Consider the following 20181-nt stretch of genomic DNA (forward strand, 5'->3'; position numbering starts at 1 on the left):
AGCCTAGGAACATCCATGTGCTGTGGGTGTGGCACCAAAAAAAAAAAAAATTCTGTCTGAACCTCATGCGTTTCTTTGTCTTCACAGGAAAACTGAATCAAAATCCCACACTCATTTCATACCATTGCATAAATGCAAAGAGATTCCACTTCTTTCTTCTGCTTTATTAATTAGCAAAGGACTTGAATTTAATGAGTAGAAGAATTTCAGGTGAACAGAATGTGATTTTTAAAACACGTCAGCCCTTCCGGTAAAATTAATCACGTAAAAAGCTGTCTATTTTGTATGAACTGAAAGTCAGTCCTTATCTTTTCTGCCCTAGTCCTTTCATTTCTGACTTAGCCAGATCAGGACTAGGGGTGAATGCGTTTGGGTAAGATTCTTTCTAGGGCGAAATGTGATGTGAGAATAAGAGGTATGATCTCAAAAATGAAGTTTTGTCCAGCAAAGGGGTGCAGGCAGGGGTTTGTACAGTTGGGAATTATATACCAGAAAGAAGGCTGACAGTCTAAATGGTCAGGTGGTTCCATAGATAACCCACACTGGTGATGCCAGTGTTAAGAATAAATTCTCAAGGATTCTTTGTAATGTTGTCTTTACCCTTGCAGACTCAAGAATCTTTGACATGGTCTTTCCTTAGCATTATTCACTTTTTTATTTTGTTTCTGGTAATATTTTACAGGCACTAGTTTTCTTTATTAATTTCATGCTTTCCTATTACACATTATACATATGTAAAAAATAGAGAAAATACTACATATACTGTTTATTTTTTATAATTACTTAAGTACAAGAAGAACACTCATTTATGTGATTTGTATTACCCAGATTCAAATTTATTATGGGCTAAGTCATGTTTCCCCCGAAAGAACAAATCTAATTTAATGGTCTTCCTATCCCCTGGAAATACTGATTGGTAAAAACAAACATTTTTTTAATGTTTGTCTCATCTAGAGAAATGACAACAATGTAAGATGGTAAATCTTATAAAAAGAGTTGATTTTAACTAGAATAATGTAAAGTATGAATTTTGTTAATTTTAGATGAGAAGACATTTTCCAATAGACAGCATTTCAAGAAGCAAACTGTCATGGATAAAATCTCCCATATTAAATAAAAGCAAAGATTTTTTTATCTGGATCTTTCACTTCTAATAAATAATTATAAGGAAGAGCCAATTCTTAGTAAATACTGCCATGTGCTTGCCTAACTCATAACACTAAGCCATTTATAATTAGATTTGTATCATGATTGTAATAATTTGTATCTCATTGCACTGTTTCCGCAATTAAAATCCATTTTCACTGGGAGACTTGACTTGTGGGATATTTAAACTTTATGGTGATGAAAATGAAGTCTCATTTACAAATTTTGATTTTGATTTTGATTAAATACATGTTTTTGTTTGCTTTTTTGCGGCTCCCAATTTGAAACTCAGTTTGATAGGTCCAAACATGCAGAGCTCAATAGCATGAAGCTTACTGCATACACATGAAATATAATCTCTCAATTTGTGTGAGATCAGTTTCAATCAAATATTTCAGTTATCACTCAGGAAGGGTGATAATTATAATTTGATAAGGCTACAAAACTAGCCATGCTGTTTGTCTGGAGCAATTTGGTTAATCTGGTTTATTCTTCATGGATATAGAGGCAAATCATCAGAAGAGAACTGGGCACTTCTGGATGATATCGAAATCAAAATAATGACAAACGAAAATGTCATTCTATGATTTGAAGAATGTATTTATCATGTTCCCTGGTCATCTGTAAATTAGCCCATCTGCAGTGCTGTTTGAAATCAGGGTGTTCTCTCTTCAGACATGCTCAGTACAGAAGGCAACATCTTTATGATCATGATGATTGGAGAATTCATAATAGGAATATTTGCAAATGGATACGTTGGACTAGTAGTATGGATTGACTGGATTAAGAAGAAAAAAACCTCCCCAGTTGACTGCATCCTCGCCAGTTTGGCAATCTCCAGAATGTGTTTGCTCTGTATAACGATACCAAATGGCATCATACTGGTACTCTGCCCAGAGGTTTATCTAAACAATAAAACAAAGGGAGTCATTAGGATCTTCCAGACACTCATCACTATTTAAGTATGCGGTTTTTCACCTGCCTCAGTGTCTTCTATCTCTTCAAGATAGCCAATTTCTCCCACCCACTTTTTCCCTGGTTTAAGTGGAGAATCAGCAGGGTGGTTCGTTGGAGCCAGCTGGGGTCTTTGGCCATTTCCTCACTGATCAGCCTTATGCTTGCAATGTTACCATATCATGATCATGAATTTCTTAAAACTGCAGAACATAAAAGAAACTTAACTGAATTGTTCCATGTGAGTAAAATTCAGTACTTCACCCCGTTGACATTCTTTAACCTGTTGGCAATTGTTCCATTTACTGTGTCATTGATCTCACTTTTCCTTTTAATTATGTCCCTTTGGAAACATACTACACAAATGAAATCCCATTTCCCAGGTTGAAGAGACTCTAGCACAAAGGCCCACATGAGGGCCATTAGAACTATGACTTCATTTCTCTTCCTTCTTTTTGTTTACTACCTGGCCTGTCTTTTGGCAATATTTAGCTACCTTTTGAAAGAAAGCAAGTTAGCTATGATATCTGGAGAGATTATGGCAAGTCTCTATTCCTTAGGTAACTCAGTTTTTTTAATTGTTGGAAATAATAAGCTGAGGCCAGCATTTGCCAGGATGCTGAGATGTGGAAAAAGCCAGCATGATGTAAAATCTTAGCTTCATAAAAGAACCTTAAAAACAAATCTTATTTTCTAATAAAACATACAAGTTTCTTATAGGTCCATTCTCCCCCCCCCCCCCCAGTTTTTCCATTTATTTTGAGTACATGTCTTTGAGTGTTATTGAGACCTATTAGCACACTAGTAAATATATCTTTTATGTCTCTTTACACCAAAGACTTTCTTTTCATATTCTCTTATCTCCAATAATTTCAGAGCTCACACATCTCATTTTGTCTTCTCACTGAAAATGTTAGGCATGTATTGCCTAGTTAAATTCCGTTGAGATTTTACTTTGGCCCACAGTAGAGTGCATTTGAGCTGTACTAACTGGTTTCTTATTTTTCTTATTTTTTTTTCTTATGACCTGCAGGTGTTCACTCAGGAGTGTAGAAAAAAATAATTGGAAAGAAAGTATCATGCACTGTAGCATAACTACTTGCTATCACTAAAAAAAGTAATATATGTCCATAACCTACAGAGTAAGTTATAAAAAAACAAAAGAAAAATAAGACTATTAATAGAATGTGAATCTGCTGAGAACACTAAATCCTTCCTCACTAGAGTATTATCGAAACACTTGATCCGTCACATCCAAAGTCCTGTCTCTTCTGATCTGGCTGTGCATTTTTGCTCCCACCATTTTCTGTATCTAATTAAGATCTATTTCAGTCTAACCATTTCCATTTACTAAAATGAAAACAATGGCATTCCCTGGTGGCTCAGAGGGTTAACGATCCAGCGTTGTTACTGCTGTAGCTCAGGTGGCAGCCCTGGCACAGTTTCCATCCCTGGCCCAGGAACTTCCACGTTCTCTGAGCATGGCCAAAAACAATTAAAATATTAATAAACTGAAGACTATCAATTTTTCTGCTTATGAATATGTAAATTTTTTTTTCTTTTTAAGGCTGCATCTGCAGCATATGCAAGTTCCTGGGCCAGGGATTGAATTGGAGCTGCAGCTGCCAGCCTATGCCACAGCCACAGTGACACCAGATTCAAGCCTCATCTGCAACCTATGCCACAACTTGCTGAAATACCGGATCCTTAATCCACGGAGTGAGGCCAGGGATTGAGCCAGCATCTGCACAGACACTGTTGGGTTCTTACCCCAGTGAAATACAAGAGAAACTCCTGAATATATAAAATTCACTCTGCAAATTACCAATATTTAGTCTTAAGTAAATGAGCATTATCAACTATATTTGAAATATTTAGTTATTATGTTTTATTATTGTTTGTACTGTTCTCCATAGTAGCTGCTGTACAATAATAGTAAGCATAAAAGCTACAATTATTTACAAAACAAGACAGAAAAAATGATGTTCTTTTGATGGAATAAATCAGTAATGTTCTACAAAACACTTGTAAATTCTATGCTGGGACGAACTATATATTCTTCTGTGGGTTTAGATGAAATAAATGTTTTATAACACTACTTCTGCAAAGCTTTACTTTCATTCGTCTGAAGTTCTGTCTTCCATATTTTGTTTTATTTTATCTCCAATGTTTTAGATATTTCCAGTGACTGTCACTGGGGCTCAGAGTCATAGGCTTGTGACAAAATGCTCTCTAGCAGATTTTTTTTCTTTTTTTTTAATTGAGTAAGAATATTTAACATGAGACTTTCTGTTTTAACAAATTTTTGCTTATAGGACAGTAGGGTAAACTAGAGGCTCAATATTGTATAGTAGATCTCTAGAACTGGTTTATTTTCCATAATGAAACTCTGTACTTGTTGAATAGCAACCATTCATTTCTCCTTACCCTCAGGCCCTGGCAACCACTGTTTTAATCTCAGCTTTAGGAGTATGAAATTTTAGATACCTCTTCTAAGTGGAACCATACAGGATGTGTCCTTCTATAAGTGACTCATTTCATAGTTCAATGTCCTCCAGTTTAGCTTATGTTTTTGCATACTGCAAGATTTCCTTCTTTTTAAAGACTAATATCTCATTTTTTATATATACCATGTTTTCTTTATCCATTCATCTGTCAATGGGCATTTAGGTTGTTTCTACATTTTAGCTATTGTGAATAATGCTGCAATAAACCCAAGAGTGCAAATTAACACGCAAAAGTGAGGTTGCTGAATCATATGCTAGTTGTATTTTTAGTGTTTTGGGGAACTTTTGTACTGTTTCCATGGTAGCTGCATCATAACTTCCATGCTGTACAACATTGATAAGCATAAAATCTATACTTATTTGCAAAAAATTATAATCTAAAATGTATTTAGGTAAAATTATCATTATAGTTACTGTGAGTATTTTATTCATCAGGACACTATAGAGAAGAAAATGATATGCCTGGGTCAGGGATCATTCCCAAGATCAGAGAAAGGCAATCACCTGTGAACAGGGTTACATGATGAAGCAGTCTGTCCAAAATCAGGGCTACAGCTCAAAAATAAATGTTTGGAATTTAAGGGTGAGAGAAGATATTCATTCCAAAGGAAGGTATTGAGAACCCCAGAAGGATTCCATAGAAACACGATGTAGTAAAATGCTTCTCAGTAACTCTAAATTGGAGAAGCTGTTTCAAAACAGGAGCTAGTCTGTAGAAATGAGGTTCATATCATCTGCAGTCTCCTGCTTAAACAGCCGAAGTGCTAAGGGTTGATACTCAGAGGCAATTTGATATAGCAGAGGGTGGTTTGTGGAATTAACACAGGATTTTACTCTTTTCTCTCTTGTGTATATAACTGCCCTTGAGAATACTTTAAATGAAAAAGAAAAATCTAAAAGTAGTCAGTGCTCTTCTTTACCACGGCTCCTTCACCGTCTTATATGTAGCATTACAAACTAAATGACCATTAAATGTCACGTGACTAGTGGAGTTCTCATGAGCTATGGTGCAGTGGATTAAGGATCCTACATTGCCACAGCTGTGGCGCAAGTCACAGCTACAACTCAGATTCATCCCTGGCCTGAAAACTTCCATATGCCGTGGGTATAGCAGAAAATAATTTTTTAAAAAAGTAATGTGACTAGTAGTACATTATTTTAAGTAGTTATTCATCTGAACAACCAAGAAAAATGAGCTAAATTTTTTTAAAATAAATAAACTCCATTTAGTGTTAACCTGTTAAATTTCCTGAAAATACGTAGCTCTCAATGTTAACCCAAACATTGGGTTTTTAATAGTAATTAATATCATCATTTGACAAAACGAAGATTCCTCATATTTCAATTTTTGTGCATTTTCTAATTGCAAAAAAATCCTTGAGGTTTCAGTTTGCCAGATAAAATACAAGACACCCAATTAAATTTGAATTTCAGTATTTCCCAGAAGTACTAATCTCAAGTAATTTGGGACATACATTTTAAAAAATTCTTTTTTTTTTTTGAAATTCAAATTTAACTGGGTTTCTGGTAAGTTTATTCGTTAAATCTGGCAGTTCTATTAAGGTTACCAGTGTGTGTTATAGATTAATAAATCCAAAATTTGCAAAATGTAGCCTGAGAAAGACTGTGCCAGACCATGAGAGGGAATAAGCCTAATTTGCATTTTAACAAGCTGTAGCTCAGCCTAAATTAACCATGTGTGGAAAAGTAAAATCTGCAGAGAAGGTAAATGGACACAGGATGGCCAAGCCAAGGATAGCCAACCACATTGCTTGCTCAAGACTAATTAAGATTTAATGATGACAGCTACAGTCTTCTTTTATCCTTCCAACCTCCATCTCAAGACTGACTACAATAAAAGAGGTAAAGAAAATTCCAGCAAAATCTAAGAAGTAGGTGTTGACGTCAAAATACATCAGTTGAACTAGAAGAGAATTGGCTATTTCTGCAGTTTAACATGTCAGGTAAAGTGGAGGACATTTTAATGCTCTTAGCAGCTGGGGAATTTTCACTGGGGATTTTAGGGAATGCATTCATTGGATTGGTAAACTTCATGGACTGGATCAAGAATAGAAAGATCTGTTCCATTGATTTAATCCTCACAAGTCTGGCCATATCCAGAATCTTTCTATTATGTATAATACTATTAGACTGTCTAATATTGGTGCTGCATCCAGATGTCTATGCTGCTGGTAAACAAATGAGAATTATCGACTACTTATGGACACTAACCAACCATTTAATTGTCTGGTTTGCCACCTGCCTCAGCATTTTCTATTTCCTGAAGATAGCTAATTTCATCCATCCCCTCTTCCTCTGGATGAGGTGGAGAATTGACAGTGCAATTCCAAGGATCCTGCTAGGGTGTTTGGCCCTCTCTGTGTTTATTAGCCTTCCTGTCACTAGGAATTTGGATGATGATTTCAGACGTTGTGTCAAGATAAAGGTGAAAATGAACTTGACTTTGAGGTGCAGAGTAAATAAAGCTCAATATGCTTCCATCAAGATATATCTCAACCTGTTGACACTGCTCCCCTTTTCTGTGTCCCTGATCTCATTTCTGCTCTTGATTCTCTCCCTGTGGAGACACACCAGGCGGATGCAACTCAATGCCACAGGGTACAGAGACCCCAGCATCGAAGCCCATGTGAAAGCCATGAGGGCTGTCACCTCCTTCCTCCTCCTTTTCATTGCCTACTACTTGGCCTATCTTGTAGCCACCTCCAGCTACTTTATGCCAGAGACTGAATTAGCTGTGATAGTTGGGGAGTTGATAGCTCTAATCTGCCCCTCAATCCATTCAGTTATCCTAATTCTAGAAAACAAGAAATTAAGGAAAGCATGCCTAAGGGTTCTATGGAAAGTAAAGTATATCCTACAAAGAAGGAATTGCTAATAACAAACAGATCTGAAGACAAAAAATTACCTTTGTAGGACAAAGGAAGGTGTCTCTTAATTATCTAGTTCTTGCATTAATGTTAGTTTCATATATCAAATTACTATTAAACATATCAAGTATACTTATAACTTAGGAAAACTCATGTAGAGCTAATTTTTGACCTCTATATCTCTCTTTGTCTCTTCTCTCCCTTCAGAATTTATTAACATGTTTCAGAATATATGGAAGTTACTATCTTAACAGTAGCTGTGAGAGGAGAGAGCATTTTCATAGTTCTAAATCATTTCTCCACATGCAAAATTGTATGACTAATTCAGAACAGCTGTAATAGCATCTTGCTGTCATTTGCATCACTATGAAAAGCTGTTGGCTCAACCTCATGGTCCTAGCTAGATTCTTCTCAGATCATCCAGATAAGCTCCATCTTTGGGAAAGACTCAATACAGTGATAGTCCTTTATCAAATGCTGTGTAATTCTATAAATGTAGCAGAAAGTAATACTGATTATAATCAAAATTAAAAACAAAAAATGTGAGTAAAATAAATATTGTCACAGCAAGTTCAAAAACTGTGGATCATAGGCAATAAAGTAAGGTTGATTAAATAAAGAGCTTTAAATGGAAATCTTTAATGCTCATTGAAGGATGTTTCACCACAAAAAAACATGTGAAAGTTTGCTTTTAGCAAACTAGGACTATACAGGACAATGACTGTCAAGATACCATAGACGAGACCTTCAGTCAAAAACATATGCGTTGAGATATCAAAACTGTCAGAGACATTGATTAGTTACAAATCAGCTCTATACATCAGAAGAATGTTATCCGAACATAAGCCATCTCTGAGATACCTATTTGGGAGACTCCATCAAAAATATATCATTTACATTGTGGCAAACATATTTTGGAATAATCGACTTTGTTACTAACTGGCCCAAAGTAGCCATGGACTTTGCGTGCAGAAGAGAAATGTTTATAAATAAACAAACTTAGTAAAAATCAAAATTACTTTTATACTGGTTTCATATGCTAATTTTTCTGCTCTGAATCTAAAAGTGCAAAAGATGCAAATTGATTAAATTGATAAGTTTGAAAAGATTTACTGAGTGCCTTGTAAGTTAAAGAAGCAATAGAAAATTAGGTGCATAGGCTGAAGATTATATTCTTCTTAATAATGTCTTAAATAAATATTGTTCCCACCCCATATCTAAGCAGAGGCCACTTTATGTGGATTTTATCAGGCATGGAAACAAAAATCCATGAGGGCTGCTGGGAATGTTGGAAGCTCCATGTTTGTTGTCATCATGGTGTGAACCCTGGAAACTTGATCATCTATTTACATGGAAAGCATGGCACCTCAACTTTCAATTTTTCTGTGGACAGTAACCAGGCAAAGGATACTTAGATGAAAGTAGAAGCCTAATTACTGTACCTCTTACTGTAGTAATTCTTATTGGCATATTCAGGACAAAAGTGATATAACCAAGGCAAAGGGTTTATCTTCTAAAATTATATTAATTCTGAGAAATCATGCAAAAATGATAATAATTTGGGGTTGAAAGGGGTATTTGTACTATTTTCTTTCACTCCTAGTGTTTGAAGTAGAGTTTCAAGCTTTCTCTATGAGAATGTAGTGAAGGGGTTACAGAGAGGGTGGGCGGATTCCTTTCTCTTTGTATTTCTTCTTTAATAAATAGATATCCACTTACACATTGAATATCTGAGTGTCAGGCACCATCCAGGGTGCTGAAAATACAGATTAAATGTGACAAAAATCCATGCTTTCACACAACACTGTCACGGAAAACATTATGGAAGGCAGATAATGATCAAGTCAACAAATAAATTGTTACGAGTCATGATCAGTGCAACTGAGAATGACTAGAGATGAGGAATAATTTTCTGTCTTTTTTTTTGCTGCACCTGTGGCATGTGAAATTTCCTGGGCCAGGGATGAAACTTACACCACAGCAGCAATATGAGCAACTGCAACGACAATGCCGGATCCTTAACCAGCTGCGCTATAGGGAACTCCCAGGAATTGCTTTAAATAGCATAGTCAGAATAGATCTACCTGAGAAACTGAGATTTCAAGCTGAGACGAATTACAAATATAACTCAGCCATGCAATATTTTGAATAAACAACATCCCCAAAAGATGGGAACAACAAATGTCAGTACCCTGAAGAACAAGTGTTGGAGGAAGAGCTATAATGACTGAGTGACTAAAATCTGGCCAGCAAAAGGTCACTGCAAGTTCTTTAAGGGTGTTAAGGTCATGAGAGGAAAGTTCCATTTAAATGCAATGGGAAGATATTGAAGGAATTGAAACCATGTGCAACACAATGTGATTCATATGTAAATTTTTTCCATTTTTTTATTACTCAAATGAATTTATCACATCTGTAGTTGTATAATGATCATAACAATCTGGTTTCATAGGATTTCCATCCCACAGCCCAGGCACATCCCCCCACCCCCCAAACTGTCTCCTCTGGAGACCATAAGTTTTTCAATGTCTGTACGTCAGCATCTGTTCTGCAAAGAAGTTCAGTCTGTCCTTTTTTCAGATTCCACATGTCAGTGAAAGCATTTGATGTTGGTGTCTCATTGTATGGCTGACTTCACTTAGCATGATAGTTTCTAGGTCCATCCATGTTGCCAAAAATGCTGGTATTTCATTCTTTTTAATGGCTGAGTAATATTCCGTTGTACATATGTAGATTTAAATTCACTTTGGTTATAAGAAGAATGGATACCCTATGTACTGAAGGTGGGGAGGAGTCCAATTAAGGGGACTAGCTAGTAAGTTATCAGAGTAAGTAGTCCACATGAGAAATCATAGTGGCTCAGATTTGGATATAGAAATAGAGTTAGGAAATTTTTTAGTGGATGGATTCTGTATATTGTGTAGGTTAAGCTGACAGATCTTGTTACTTGAATAGGTGAAGGGAGGGAACTGAAACAAAAGAAGATCCAAAAAACTTCTAGATTTTTACTTTAGCAACTGGAAGTACACTGCTACTTAAGATTGAGGCATAGCTGTCAACTGGGGGATGGGAAAATAGAAATCAAAAAATCTGTTTTTTACATATTATGTTTGAGAGATCTATAAAATAACCAAATAAAAATGTCAAATATAAAATTGAACATATGAATCTGTAAGTTAAGTATAGAGATAAGAGATACAGCTTTGGAAGTCTGGGGTTATCTGGAAAAAAATGCATATATATAAAGTGTCAACATGTCCAAGCCCAAATCTTAAGAGGTTAAATTTCAGAGAAATAGCCAACAAAAGAAAATGAGAAGGAGCTCTTACGAAGATAAAAAAAAAAAAAGCAAGAAAATTCTGGTGGAATGGAAATAAGATAGACCATTGTGTTACAAGAAGGGAGAGTCCAGCTTGCCTATGCTGCTGAGAAAAATAGTGAAATTCCAAAGCAAAATAACCACTGGGTTTGGCAACATGGAGAGAATTTGGTGACCCTAACATGAGCAATATTAGTGAAGTGTAGAGACAGAAGCTAGGGTTAGTGGAAGGTTAAAGAAGGAACAGAATGTAAGAATGAAGAGAAATGGTGAATATATAATATTTTTGGTAAGTTTTGTTATTAAGGAGAGTAGAAAATGGGTCATGGAAATAAAGTAAAATTTTAGTGTTTTCAATTGGTTTTGTTCATCAGTTGGATGATATAGTGGGTGTATGTAAATTGAAATGGTTCAATAGAGTGAGGAGTTCCAGTTGTGGCTCAGTGGGTTAAGGACCTGATGTTGTCTCCCTGAGAATGCAGGTTTGACCCCTGGCCTTACTCAGTGAGTTAAGGATCTAGCATTGCAGCAAGCTGCAGTGTAGGTCACAGATGCACCTCAGATCCAGTGTTGGCCATGGTTGTGGCATAGGCATCAGCCTCAGCCTCAGCCTCAGCTCTGATTCAGCCTCTAGCTTGGGAACTTCTTATGCCACAGGTGTGGACATAAAAATAAAAATTAAAAAAGGGGGGAGAGCGATGGAAAGGGAGGTTGATAGATGCAAGTCTTTATATTTAGAATGGATAAGCAATTAGCCCCTACTGTACATCACAGAGAACTATATCCAATCTCTTGGGATAGAACATAATGGAAGATAGTATGAGAAAAAGAATGTGTATATATGCATGACTGGGTCACTTTGCTATACAGCAGAAATTGGCACAATACTGTAAATTAGCTAAACTTTTTAAAAAAGAAATACAATTGATCATTTTATTTTAAGCTTATATCCAGAAACCTTCAATGATCTAACTCTAGCAGTTTATAGAGTCTCTTAAATTTCCTACATAGTCAAAAATGTTGGCTGAAAGTAAAATCTGTTTTGGAACTTTGTAATTTTTGTACCTCTTACTCTTTTTCTCATCTTATTGCATTACTGTATTATCTAGGATATTTAGTAGAATGTGGAACAAAAGTGGTGATATAGTTAATAAACTAGTAAGTTTCATAGTTAAAAATTTAAAAATTGAAAGGGAAATAATATCACAGGAGAGGGGGAGTTATTGCTGGAGCCCTTATATGAAACTCATGGCCTTGACATAAGAAGGTGGAACCCTCAGAACTGACATAGGGAACTAAGTAGGTGGATGTGGGAGAAAATATGGAACTGCCACATTTACTGGAAACTTCAGAGCCACCAGAAGCAGACCCCAACCACTTACTAGAGCAGAAGAACCTTCCCATTCCTGGAAATATTCAGTTAACTCAGTCTGAGGCAAGTTAACATTTGTTCTCCTCAATATATGCCCTACCACTCCCCACTACTTCAGGACAAGGTCTCAGCCCTGCTGAAATCAGTCAGGTAAGTACAGTTTCTCTTCCAAAAGAAAATAAATTCAAGCTAATACTAACCACATATTGTTAATACATCAGCAAGAAGAGAGAACTTCTGAAATTGGGTCTTGAGGGTGATAGATCGAGAGATCCTGTTTATTTTGCTTGTCTATGGAGAATTTATTGACATTATGGTCCTAAATAATGACTTGGGACTCAATATTCTGGTAAGGGCACCATAAATTCAGTCTTACCTATTCTGTTGGGACTGCTCCATGAAGCTTAGACACAATGATGGGCTTTTACATAAGGAAGAATTGCTGCAATTTCCTTCACACCATACTAAGAACCAGAAAGTTCAGGAATGTAGTAATATCAGCAAGGATTGACTATATAACACCCAAGAACCCACCACCTACCTATGTTCCCCAGGAGATCCCTGAGGATATTGCTTTCACTGGGGCAAAAATGAATTCTCTGGTATGGAGAGAGCTGGCATCACTGAGAATCCAGTGGTAAGATGTACACTGCAGGTCAGAATTGGCTAGTGGGAGAGGGTGCCAGGAAGCTGGTCTCCATAGTGTCAGTGAGTACACTGGAACTGCCAGTTGCAGCACTTAACCATCATTACCATATGGGGCAGCAAGCCCAGCCAGAGTGCTAGTCACTGTATACTGATCCTCAGAAGTCTGTGGTGGGAACTAAGAGAGGGGGTATTTATAGGATTCAAATAGATACACAGTCAAATAAGTAGGCTACTTCTTAAGTTATTAAGAAAAAAATGAAATACCAAAAAGTCACTGTAAGGATCTCAAGCTTTTAGCTCTAAGTCTTTTCACAAATGATCCACTAATTGAAGAGGAGACTGGTTATTATTGAGAAATGACTTTGCAAAGCTATTGCAAGTTTTCATGGTAGATGTTTTTTCAGTCTTCAACCCTCCTCAAAGGGAACTGTGCTCGTTTGAGAGAGTAATTGTGAACTTGGGAAAGAGGGATAACTAGATATTTTGAGAGCTGTTAGATAGTGAATTTGACCTGGCATGGATATCAGAGCAATAAAAATGCCATCGTGATCTTACAGAGAGAATGGAGGCTTGTGGGACAAACACTTCAATGCTTCCAGTGGGTCCATATACCCACCTGAGGTGATCTCCCTAGTTCTCTAGAATAAACTTGGGATGGATGTGCATAGCATCTGTCAGAATATAGCATTGAAGGCTCTTAAATTTCAGGTGGACAGAATGACTCATCTAGTGAATATCAGCAAACTTTTGTCTTCAGTTACTCAAGTTTTGAGTAGATGCTGAAAGACAGGTACTGGTTGGGTGCCGGAAAACTAGAAATACCCATAAATTTGGCATCTTCAGAAAGCAGTTCTTGCAGAGTAAGATGTGGATGGTCATGGTTTTTGTCAGTCTAATTCTTACCTCCCCAAGCAGACACTAGTGAGGACTGTAATCTCACTGCCTGCCTTGGAACCAGCCCTTTGGCTCCATTCCAAAAGACAAGATACGTTACAGATAATAAATTGTGAGTCTCCCTGCAGGCCCATCACCACTGTGTGTGGAGAAAATTCTTCCCTAAATCTGGTTATTATCTCTAAGTATACAGAAAAGATCCAGATAATCTCATACAGTTATGCTTCGGTATTGAAGAGGATTGGCTCCAGGACTACCCCCATCTCCCACCACAGATACCGAAATCCATACATCCTCAAGTTCCTTACATAAAATTATATAGTATTTGCATATAGCTGACATACGTCCTCCTGTCCTTTAAATCATTTCTAGATTACTTATAATACCTAGAATAATGTAAATTATGTGTAAATGTCTGTAAATACAGGCAAATGTTATGTAAGTATTTGCCAACATGCGCCAAATTCCAAATCTGATTTTTGTTCTTTTTTTTTTCTTTTGGCTTTTTAAGAGCCTCACTCATGGCATATGGAGGTTCCCAGGCTAGGGGTGGAATCAGAGCTCTAGCTGCCGGCCCACGCCACAGACCCAGCAACGTGGGATCAGAGCCACGTCTGCTACCTACACCACAGCTCACAGCAACTCCAGATCCTTAACCCACTGAGCAAGGCCAGGGATCAAACCCGCAACCTCATAGTTCCTAGTTGGATTCGTTTCCGCTGTGCCACGATGGGAACCCCCCTCAAATATTTTCAATCAGAGAGTGGGTTGAATCCACAGGTGTGGCACCTGCAAATTCAGAGGGAGAGTTGAATGTATTTAACTTGTTCTTAAAGAACTCAGCATCTAACAGAAGATTTAGCTTGGAAATAACAATGACCACTTTCAGAAAAGTGGCAAAAGAGAAATTAGGAAAGCTCAGAGCAGGAGAGAAAAGGGAAGGCCTCATCAAGGAGATGTCTTGTGAACCAGTCCTGGGAGCATGGAGACATGGGGGAAAGCGAGTGAAATAGCCAAGTCTATGCATATAGCATCATGTCTTCAATGGTCTAGGACACAATAATCCAATAAGGTTGAAGCGAATATAAAAAGATAAAGCTGGAGATTAGTGGACTGGTTCCAGATTGTGAAGACTGTTGTGAATAGCAAACTGGATTTATTTTATGGGCAATGAAAAGATTTTTGGAGAGTAGAAATAGCATGATCATTTCTTTGCCAATACTTCGAATGGGCTATGAATTGGTTAACATAAAATTTTGTCTTGGGAGGAAGGGCCTCACTTTAGCCAGAGATTGATTTTAATGCGAGGAAACTGGAGGTTCTTTAGGGCTGGAAGACAGCTCTTTTGGATGACATTCAGAGAGAAGAAATGGGGAATGGAGCTCTGAATTGAAGTTAATGTTGCTAAGCATGCAGATTTGAACCAGGAAACCCAAAGTTTGGAATTTCTTTCTGGGGGGGGAAAGGGTGGGAGAAAAAAAAAACATGGCATTAAATGGTTTATTTTTGAATGTCTTACCTACTGTAGGCTTGTGCTATGCAAAACTGTATTGATTTGGATATGAGGCCATGGGTTTGCTGAACAGTATTTTGATTAAAATGATAGTTACTCATTATCTAGTAAATTATTGTCAATTACTTGAATGTCTAGTGTTATTTTAAGGTTGGTTACTATTTATTTTTTACCTTTTTCCCTTATGCATTCAGTAAATAATGGAAAATTGGAAAAGATCACAACTAGGACTCCTATTCTGCTTGCATGGTAAAAAGAAATCTTCTAATTCCTTTTCAAAACCTCACCCAAGTTATTTCCAAATGTTCCTGCCCTCAGGCTTACTTATTTTCATACATTTTGCATTACAAAATTCCATCTGCAGAATGATCACATTACTTCAGAAACTGAAAAGAAACTCAGTCAAGCTACTGAGAAAACCAGAACAATCAGAGATTAATTCTGCTTCCAAGGAAAAGGACAGTTCTAGATCTAATCCCAGACCTGAACCTGGCAGTGAACCTGGGCATCAACAGAATTAAATATGTTTAATTTCTGCTTCTATTACCTTAGCCTGTAAATTCTTCATTCATACTAATACTAAAAGCAAACCTTTAGTATTAGTACAGCTGTTTGTATCCTTGAAAGAAATGTCCATTTTGAGCCTTCATTTTTATGGTCATCTAATTTTATAGTCATTCTGTTCTACCCGCCTACATTCACATGTGTGGCTCCCCATTGGAGGTATAAGCAAAATTTTAACTCTCGAGAAACAATCAGCTTCTAGGTTAGGCACAATTCCTAGCTTGACTATACTGAGACCACCAAGGGAGGGATGTTTCTATTTTGTTTTAATTTTTGAATTTTTAGGGCTTCACCTGAGGTATATGGAAGTTTTGGGGGTTTTTTGGTGGGGTTTTTTTTTTTGGTTTTTGTCTTTTTAGGGCCACAGCCATGGCATATGGAAGTTCCCAAGCTAGGGGTCAAATTGGAGCCGTAGCCACTGGCCTACACCACAGCTACAGCAATACCAGATCTGAGCTGCATCTGTGACATACACCATAGCTCACGGCAACACTGGATCCTTAACTGAGTGAGGCCAGGGATGAAACCTGTGTCCTCATGGATACTTATCAGATTTGTTTCCATTGAGCCATGGAAGGAACTCCACAGATGTTTCCCTGTAACAACTCTCTTTCCCAGTTTCCACACAGAGGCTTTGGAGGTAGATGGAATATGTGTGTTTATAATCAGTCTGTGTACACTTATTCATTACAAAAAAAATCTGGTAAGTAATTTGCCTCAATGTAGTATTAGCTTTCTAGGGTTTCTGTAACAGAATAAATAATACAGACTGAGTGACATAAACAAGAGAAATTTATTTGCTCACAGTTCTGGAGACCAGAAATCCAAGCTCAAGGTGCTGGTTCAATCTGAGGGCTGTGAGGAAGAATCTGTTCCAGTCTTCTCTCTCAGCTTCTGGTGGTTTGCTGGCAATCTTTCCTTAGCTTCTGCTACCTCCCCCTAATCTTGCCTTCATCTCCACATGGTGTTCTTGTGTACATGTCTGTCTCAAAATATTCCTTCTTTATAAGGATATAAATCATACCAGATTAGGGGCCCATCCTATTTCCATATGAGCTTATCTTACCTAATTTCATCTTCAACAGCTCTATCTATTTCTAAAGAAGGTCATATTCTGAGATACTGAGATACTGGTATTAGGACTTCAACATATGAATTTCTGGGAGACATTGTTCAAGTCACTTTTCTTTACACTTTACCTAATTTTGACATATTTTACTTTGCATCACTTCTACAAATGCACATATAGAGAAGAAATAAGTTGAATCAACACGTATGGGCCAAATGCAGTGGATGAAGTATATCTGCATGTCTCTTCAATCAAAGGGAAGCCTGTTTGATTGCCAGCTAAAAGATAAGTCTGTCTCCAATAGGATATACTGAAGGCCAATAAGTCCAGGGGCCCTTCTGGAATCCCAGACATAAACAGAACTGTAGTAATATGGCACAATGCATTAATAGACTGCTGGAGATGAGGGAAGTCTATAGGATTATCTTCTCTGTGTCTGAGCTGAGAATGTGTATGTGTATTGATAATCTGAACTTGGAAAACTCCATTACCAATCTCAAGAATAACATTTGTTTGTTTGTTTGTTTGTTTTTTGCTTTGGAATATTGGTGGTAGTTAAGTCCAACAAAATTATTAAAATTTGAGCTACTATAAAGCCATACAGTTTAGAATATCTGGAATCCAATCAGGGTTTTATGTCTCCCAGCCTGTCCTTCCTGTCCCTCTAAGGAGAATCATGGCCCTAGAAGGAAAGCAAGAGCCAGTGCTTTAATGCTGAACACTTTATTGATGATTTGAATTTGGAGAAAAGAAACATCAAAACATTTACACCACCGAAAAGTCCATGGTCACCAGTAGATTTCTATCAATTTCTGAAACAAAAATTAGAAGTAATAACTATGCTTGGTATCTCTACTATTAGACAGTCTCATTACAAGACATCATGTTAAAACAGAGAGAAGAAGAATGAGGAGGCCAGGAGAGGGAAAAGAGAAGAGAAGGGAACAGAGGAAAGGCAGATGGGAGGAGAGGTAGAATTTGGGAAGGTTATAGGCTAACAGAAGAAAAGGGAAAGGGGGGAAAAAAAGCTCCAGGTAGAAGTAGTACCTGGTCTTATGAGAATGAAGGAGACTCTTCTATGTGTGTAAGGGTGAGAAGAGATTTGTAGCAGAGACAAGCCTTGACAAAGAATTTAAGAGCTATTAGAGTCAGGACCTAAAAATTAGAGAAATGCACTTATATGTGGAATCTAGCAAAAAAAGATAAAAATGAATTTATTTACAAAACGGAAACAGACTCATAGATTTTGAAATCAAATTTACGGTTACCAAAGGGGAAACAGGGTGGGAGGGGAGAATAAATTAGGAGTTTGGGATTAATAAATACGCAGTACTATATATAAATTAACTAACAAGGGCCTACTTATAGCACAGGAAAATCTACTCAATATTCTGTAACAACCTACATGGGAAAAGAATGTGAGAAAGAATGGATATGTGTTTACGTAAAACTGATTCACTTTGCTGTACACCTGAAACTAACATAACATTGAATGTCAACTATACTTCAATAAAGTTTAAAAAAAAAAGAGAGAGAGAGAAATGAACAGAAACAAAGGAGAGAATTAGGGAATCTAAAGAAAAATACAGTAAATCAGTGAGTAAAACTACGGTTAATACCTAGAGAATAACTGGAGGCCATCTTTAGCTGGTCTTCCTTGTCACTGGTCACTGTGCTGACCACCCTGGCTGCCTCTTCCATGCTGGCCATTCTGGCCACCAGGGCCACCACGGCCACCTTTGTTAACTTTGCCACCTCTGTTACCCTGGCCACCTTTGCGATCTTTGCCTCTCTGGCCACCTTGGCCACCTCTGCTATCTGAGCTTGCCTGGCCTTCCTGGTCATCCTGACTGTGAGGTCTATGCTGTTGATCATGAACCTTCTTTCCACTTTTGCCCTTTTTGCCACGTTGAACTCCATGCTCTCCTTGAGGCTCAAACTGTGATTCTTCTGGGGTTTCTTCAACAAATTCATCATCTGCTTAGGCAAGAGAACACAGATTCAGAAAATAAGTTAAGAGAAATTTCAGCCATACACTTAAATGAGGCAAGTATAGAATATGCCATAAACTAAATTTAGTTAGAAGTCATATATTACCAGTTTAAACGGTGCTAGATAGTGATGGGGGCCGGTGCCCAGAAGAGAAGGGGAGCATGTCTTATTTGCCCCTGCCATTCATCTCCTCTCTTTTGATGCTTCTGCTGCTCTTTTACACAGAGAGAAACCACAAGATAGAGTCACTGTGTCTACCTATAGAAATGCAAGCTATGTGGACACAAATCTGTTGAATGGGGGACATGATCAGCCACCCTGTCCTTCCCAATAACAGAGCAATGATGTATCACCCTCTCTACCTTTTCTACGGACTGCTAAGTCTGTATTCAAATGGAAAGTATAAACAAAGCCCACCCTATATTGTCTCCTTCTGCAAATTTCTGGTGCCTATAATTGAGTACAAGCTTCCACAATCTCTTGCATCAACTTTCAATCACTTCTTCATGATATCATGGCCATTATTCTTAGAATCATCCTCTTGTAAATTCAACATATATTTCATTGCATGCTCCCGTACTGAATTGCACCTTATGTCAGGCACTAAGATTCCAAGCTTAAAAGATATACCCTGTACTCTCTAGATGCTTACTCCTTTTTGTTGTCAGATCAGTACAAAAAATAGCTGTGTCAAAACCTCTTTGTTGCCCATAGAATAAACTATAAATTCAGTTGGCCATCCACAACATCCTTCACAATCTGGAACTAACCCACATCTTCAACTTTATCTTCCTACATTAGCTTGAACCTTACTGAAGTATTTCGTGTTCCTAGACCACTGAAAATACTACATGTGTAGATTTAGCCATGCATTTTTCCCTGCTTTTGCCACATCTCCACTCTCCAAGGCCCAGGGCACATGGTATCGCCTGTGTAATTCTTTCCCTTTTCTCCCTTGTTCTGAGCTTCCATGATACTTTCCTTTGCCCCTTTTCTGAGAGTGATCAATATTAAGTCCAAGCCACATTTTCCATTAGATCTCGAGTTCCTTAAGGATAAGAAAAATACTTCATTTACATTTGTATCCTTAATAGGATATGGGCCTTGCCATGGTTATTGGTTAAGTAGTACATTTTGCTGAATTAATGTTGAGGTAGAGAATGTAGATAACCAAAGCATTTCTTTTGGGAACCCTCAAATAGGCATGCCCTTACCAAGATAGCCAAGGCCAGGTAAAAATCAGAAAAGAAAAAAATCGGAAGAGCAATCACATTTCCTAGATCTGAGAGAACCCCAAAATCTAAGCAAATCATTT

General features: G+C 37.4%; 2 protein-coding genes across 2 annotated transcripts; both read left to right on the forward strand.

Moving 5' to 3' along the window:
- The first annotated feature begins 1646 nt into the window (after positions 1-1646).
- TAS2R8 (taste 2 receptor member 8) lies at positions 1647-2793 on the forward strand. The gene is given in 2 exon segments (XM_047788563.1): positions 1647-2094; positions 2097-2793. Coding segments are annotated over 2 exon segments (933 nt in total). The 5' UTR covers positions 1647-1823; the 3' UTR covers positions 2759-2793.
- Positions 2794-6564: 3771 nt separating this feature from the next.
- On the forward strand, positions 6565-7503 carry TAS2R7 (taste 2 receptor member 7). The gene has a single exon (XM_047785763.1). The coding sequence runs from the start codon at positions 6565-6567 to the stop codon at positions 7501-7503; it is 939 nt and encodes a 312-aa protein (XP_047641719.1).
- Positions 7504-20181: the final 12678 nt, after the last annotated feature.

Source organism: Phacochoerus africanus, chromosome 7 (genome assembly GCF_016906955.1).
Source record: "Phacochoerus africanus isolate WHEZ1 chromosome 7, ROS_Pafr_v1, whole genome shotgun sequence".
Classification (NCBI taxonomy): Eukaryota; Metazoa; Chordata; class Mammalia; order Artiodactyla; family Suidae; genus Phacochoerus; species Phacochoerus africanus.